Source organism: Lupinus angustifolius, chromosome LG18 (genome assembly GCF_001865875.1).
Source record: "Lupinus angustifolius cultivar Tanjil chromosome LG18, LupAngTanjil_v1.0, whole genome shotgun sequence".
NCBI classification, from domain to species: domain Eukaryota; kingdom Viridiplantae; phylum Streptophyta; class Magnoliopsida; order Fabales; family Fabaceae; genus Lupinus; species Lupinus angustifolius.
Window position 1 is genome coordinate 15606066 of NC_032026.1, and position 6266 is coordinate 15612331.

The 6266-nt window shown below is 34.5% G+C and overlaps 1 protein-coding gene across 1 annotated transcript; it reads left to right on the plus strand.

The window, feature by feature from the left end:
* Positions 832–5999, plus strand: LOC109332805 (proline-rich receptor-like protein kinase PERK4). The gene is made up of 9 exons (XM_019567860.1): positions 832–1277; positions 1370–2300; positions 2891–3418; positions 3774–3860; positions 3952–4022; positions 4161–4237; positions 4415–4559; positions 4651–4818; positions 5527–5999. The coding sequence occupies exons 2-9, from the start codon at positions 1502–1504 to the stop codon at positions 5758–5760; spliced, it is 2109 nt and encodes a 702-aa protein (XP_019423405.1). The 5' UTR covers positions 832–1277; positions 1370–1501; the 3' UTR covers positions 5761–5999.

Consider the following 6266-nt stretch of genomic DNA (forward strand, 5'->3'; position numbering starts at 1 on the left):
GAAAAAAGGGTAGTTGCACTGTTCATATGTTGATAGTTATGTAGAGGATGACCCAGAAAAAAAATGAAAATTTTGCACCTTGTACCCAATGTTTATTGTTTAGTGATTGAGAAATATTTTTAAGTTAGATACATGGTTATGAGAAATGTTACTATATTAATTATATTTTAACGAGGAATGCTAACAACTATGGGTGAAGAGTGGAAAGTTACTATTGGAAAGTGGTCTTTTGATAAAAGAAAATAATTTATGAGATGTAAGAGTTTATTATATGTGAATTATTTATCATTTCTTTCACGTGTTAATTATTATCAACTCATAAAAAATTAAAAAATATATATGAATGAAGTATTTATGATATAAAAATATATAGATGAACCTTGAAAGAGTAGTAAATATATTCTTGAAGAATATTTTGCCATAAGACAGTGAAATTTAAGTTATCCTGTATGAAGTAAAAGAAAGGGGAATCTCAGTAAAAGAAAAGACAAATGCAAGTTTTTATTACATATAATTATATTATTCGTATTTAATAATAATAGAAATGAACTGTGAATAATAATAATTGTGTATAAATTTTTACATCATCATGCATAAATATTACGCTCTTCTATATAACCATTTACTTCAATAATTCTTGAAAATCTTTATATGCTTTATTTAAATATACAATTTAGAGTAAACCAGATGCTGCTGGGTTTTCCATGCAAGGGATTGTATGATACTTGTTTAAAGTTAAAATATTGCATCAAGTTGAAAAATGGCTGTCATATATAGTTCAATTTGTGTTATTTTTAGATAAATTTCCGGTGTGCAATTTGGCTGGTAAGCTAATTCAGGATAATATATGTGTATTTGGTGAAAGTATCCTTAATGCAAATTAAATTATGTCGGATATGAATGATGAAATAATGAAGGGCAGTGAAATAGTGGTTAAAACTAAAACTGTCTTAAACTAACAAAGAGTGGCAGAAACAAAGGCAGTGATTGAGAAAAAAAGAGGCCCTCCTTTGTAGGAAACCAACGAGGAATGACAGCAACGGTTCCTCTTGTATTATGGATTTTTTTACCAAGCAACAGCTTTTTCTTTTCTTTCTGTTGAGAACCCCAGCTATTCTTCCAAACAGCTATCTTTAATTTCCTCAGGAAAATAAAAAGAACTTCTCTAACCCTTTTTTCTGATCAACAATTACTCACAACTCACAATATTTAAATCACAGGATCTCTGGGAAGCCAAATTTGATGATATATCACTAACACAAAATAAAAGTAGCATAGTAAGATTACTAACTTTGTTTCACCTTCATTTACATGCATGCAATTATTCACATTTTTTTTGTTTTTGTTTGCAATAATGTTGTTTTTTTAGGGGTCCCAACCGCAGCTGAGAGAAAGGTGGTGTTTCCGGCAGCGTATTCTGACATAATCATTTGGCCGGAACACAGAATAGCACTAAGTTTTTCACATGTCATTTTGAGGACAGGAATAATAATAATTAATAATGTCTTCTCATAACTCATCACCTGATGATGCTACACCTGATAATGCTACACCCGATAACGCTACACCTGATGATGCTGACAACTCATCATCGTCTTCACCATCACCACCATCTGAACCATCTTCGTCTACATCACCACCATCACCATCAGAATCATCATCACCGCCTAAATCACCACCGTCACCATCAAACCCACCACCATCATCACCCCCACCGTCAGAGCCACCACCATCATCGCCACCACCATCAGAACCGCCGCCATCCTCACCACCACCTTCAGAACCACCGCCATCCTCACCACCACCAAAAGAACCACCAGCATCATCACCACCACCAAAAGAACAATCACCACCACCAAAAGAACAATCGCCACCACCAAAAGAACAATCGCCACCACCAGATCAAAATTCCTCACCCCCTCCAACACCACCCTCATCTGATAAATCTCCACCGCCACCTTCACCATCAAACATTCCAACCCCACCATCATCCAATCCAACACCACCATCATCCAATAACGGGTCTCCACCTCCTCCAGCGTCAATAGGCCATTCTCCACCCTCACCTTCTAATGGATCACCGTCACCACCACAAAACAAATCATTGCCAAGTAATAATAATAGCACACCATCCCCTCCAAACCCTAATGGTGGTGGCAACAATACCAGCAAGGCAATTGTTGGAGCAGTAATTGCTGCAGCGTTAATTATTCTGATTATGGTCATAGTTTGTGTTATTTACTGCAGGAGGAAGAAGAAAAGAAAGCAAATGTACTATTACGGAGAACGAGATGAAAAAGGTAAACAAACCGATACTATCATTCTCTAGGCAATACCTATAACATTTTTATGTTTATGATTTACGTTTTGTTTAGTATTATGGAAAATTATGTGTAGAAATAACATTGTAATTGATTTCATAAGCAAAACAATTTTTATTATTATCTGCATTATAGTTTCGAATTCTGTTTATTCATTGGAATAATAATATTTGAATGGCATGGAGTGCAAATTGCTACTTGATTCTTTGACTTGTTAAGATTGTTACAGAAAAGAACAACATTCATGACATAATCATACATCCGGTTTTAAAATTATAAATAAACAAGAGTTTCATACTATTTGAACATAAAAGTATGGTAATTGTCTCTATCAATGAAGATATTAGATTTCCTCACTTTTATATTCTCGATAAAACTCCACTTTCAAAATTTCAAGGGAAGACCATAGACGTCACTTTTGAATTTTGATGTCCAATAATTATTTACATGGATCATTTTATTCAATCAACAGTTGTGCACATTCATACATTTTCTTATCTTTATTTCTTTTTAAAACAAATGAAAAACTATATAAAAATGAATTAATGGTCTCAACATTATGTACACAGGGAATCACTATTACAATAATAGTGGTCAGCACCAAGGTGGTTATTATGGTGGTCCACCCCATCCTGACCATGTTGTTGGGGTCCAAAGTGGAATGGCTCCTCCAAATAGTGGTTGGGGTGCAACACCTCCACCAATGGTGAACAGTGCTGAAATGAGCTCCAATTTCTCAGCGGGACAACAACCTCTTCCTCCTCCCTCACCTAACCTTGCCCTAGGCCTTAAGGGTACCTTCTCTTATGAAGAACTAGCAGCTGCTACCAACGGCTTTAATAATCAGAATTTGATAGGACAAGGTGGCTTCGGTTATGTTCACAAAGGGGTGTTGCCTAATGGAAAAGAAGTTGCAGTTAAGAGCTTGAAAGCAGGTAGTGGACAAGGAGAGCGAGAGTTTCAAGCTGAGATTGATATCATTAGCCGTGTTCATCATCGCCATCTTGTTTCACTTGTTGGATATTGTATTTCCGGTGGACAAAGAATGTTGGTCTATGAATTCATTCCCAATAATACTTTAGAATATCATCTTCATGGTAAGTACTATATACACATTCTTCGAATTCATGTCAGTTTTAGGATTTTGTTTTTCATGTACTATTTATGCTCAGAAAAGTGTAGTGCATGCAAGTAAATATCCATTCATAGATTGCACACTTGTGATGAGACCATGACCTTTAAATTTTCGGATACTCTATTAACTAATAAGAATCTAAGATTTAGATGTAGGTCCTGTAATATAAGAACAAGTATCATTACATGTTAACTTTTGTGTGTTATTGTACAACACCTAATAATTCGTCAGATACTTTGCTAACATTTTTGCTCAGACTGTCTCTAAATATTAATCAAAAGATTGCTACTTAATGCATTTAATGTTATGATATGCAGGAAAGGGTGTGCCTACCATGGATTGGCCTGCTAGAATGAGGATTGCAATAGGTTCAGCGAAAGGGCTTGCATATCTTCATGAAGACTGTAAGATTCACATCCCTCTTATTATGATCCTTTTTTTTTAGCTTCTGTTTACTTTTTCTCTCTTCATTTTGCTATATTTACAAATACTCAGGTCATCCTCGCATTATCCATCGTGATATCAAAGCTGCAAATGTTCTCATTGATGACAGTTTCGAAGCAAAGGTTGCACATATTTTATTGATTAAATCAAGTTTAATTTATTCCACATATTTACTTACTTTAACTATTCAATTGTTCAGCACATGATACAAAACTTATGTTAAGGTGATTAATTATGTGGCAACAATGCTTTTTATTCAGGTGGCTGATTTTGGATTGGCTAAGTTGACTTCTGATACCAATACTCACGTATCCACCCGTGTCATGGGAACTTTCGGGTAAATTTCCTCACCACATGCTTTGATTACTCATAGAAACTTCAATAGTTGAAAATAATAGAATTAAGTTATTTTTCCACTGGAAAATATGACATCAATATTAATACAATAATTAAGAATGATCAATCTAGCTTAATAGCCAATATTATTTACCCTAGCTTTTATTTTTGAACACAGATACCTTGCCCCCGAATATGCATCAAGCGGAAAATTGAGTGAGAAATCTGATGTTTTCTCATTTGGTGTGATGCTATTGGAACTCATATCTGGGAAACGACCAGTGGATCTCACAAACACCATGGAAGACAGCTTAGTGGACTGGGTTAGTATTATATGTTCAGTTTTGAACTCCATCCATTTTTTGATGAAAGAATAGTAATAACTAATAATTTGTGAATGTGTGAACCGAGCAGGCTCGACAACTATTGACTCATGGACTGGAGGAAGATCCTGGAAACTTTGGGGAATTGGTTGATCCATTTTTGGAAGGAAATTACAATCCTCATGAAATGGCAAGGATGGCTGCTTGTGCTGCTGGCAGCATTCGCCACTCTGCTAGGAAGCGTCTCAAAATGAGCCAGGTATAAACATTATTATATTAGATTCATAGTATACATTATCTTTCTTTCTACCTTTATTAGAATGTACTTACGGGTAAGACTATGTATATCTACTTGCAAGAAAAGATAAATTTGTAGAAACAAAAGTGGATGTTTATTAGATAGGACGGAAGGATAGTAATATTAAGTAGTTTATTGTTTGACACTGTCTTTCCGGTGGATGTTTTTTAAATTTACTCTCCATCCTAACCCTCAATTTTAGAAAAATCCAATGGTTTAAATTAGTGAGTAGATATAAACCCTTGATGTTCATAGAATTGATGGTTAAGATGAAGAATAAGTTTAAATTAGTGAGTAGATATAAACTCTGGGAGTAAGTGGATCCCGCTCATTATAATATACTAGAATGTACTAATAGTAGAGTATAAAGTTTGCATAATAGGACTTTGCATCACCTGACTTATGCTGCTTCAAGACCTTTCTTGATAATTGCTATGATCTAAGACCTTTCTAGTGGAATTAAAATTTGAACTTCTTTACTCCATTGTGTACTTTCATTACATCATAGAACATGTTTAACTTTTTATACTATGTTACATCCATTTTAGCATGTTTACTGAACCCTACCAACTTACTTTTACTGCAAAGGTATTAAGATTTTGCATGTAGTTTCGAAACTAGGTATGTGTATTTATATTGATTTAAATATGATTGATGAGTTATGTACAGATTGTGAGAACATTGGAAGGAGATGTCTCACTAGATGATTTGAAGGAAGGGATGATAAAAACAGGAACTACCAATGTTACCTCTTCATCTGGCGAAATTCCTTATGATACAATGCAATACAATCATGATATTCAACAGTTCAGAAAAGCAGTGTTTTCAAGTGAAGTTGGCACCAGCAGTGGCTCAAGCAGCGAAATGAGTCGTATTCAAGAGACCCCAAGGAAGCTGAATTAACGAGGCTAGCAATTATTCTGAAATTGCTACTGTTTTTATCTGATTTTCATTGGCATGTGTGTGTGTTTGAAGTGCAAGTTTACAAGATGCAAATCAATGGATCTGTTGCTTCTTTTGTTCACTATTTTATATTTTGTAATATGGTTATTGTGTACTTTGACATATATACAAAAAATGGAGTCATGGATATAACTGTAACTTTTATTATTGATGGAAATACATGTATTGGATTTGTATTACAGGTAAGTTTTGCTCGGTTTAGCTAGTGACACTAGTTAATGAATCAAGATAGTTTAAGCTTTTATTCATGAATGGGGATCAGTTGTCCCACATTTTATGTGATTGTGTCTATTGTGTCTCGGTCTAATAAAAAGTTGACATATATTTAAAAAGAAAAATAAACTAACATTTTTATGTTATTTGGTGAGATATAATTGACTTGGGATATGTGGACGAGAAGTTTTGGAGATAGAAGATGCTCGTTCTTTATTCATGGGTCATGTTGG

Excerpts from the sequence above, each read along its gene's own strand:
- LOC109332805 (XM_019567860.1), top strand. The coding sequence starts at position 1,502 with ATGTCTTCTCATAACTCATCACCTGATGATGCTACACCTGATAATGCT. Across the intron at positions 4,238-4,414 it reads CGTGTCATGGGAACTTTCGG|ATACCTTGCCCCCGAATATG; the intron begins GTAAATTTCCTC and ends TTTTGAACACAG. Across the intron at positions 4,819-5,526 it reads AGCGTCTCAAAATGAGCCAG|ATTGTGAGAACATTGGAAGG; the intron begins GTATAAACATTA and ends AGTTATGTACAG.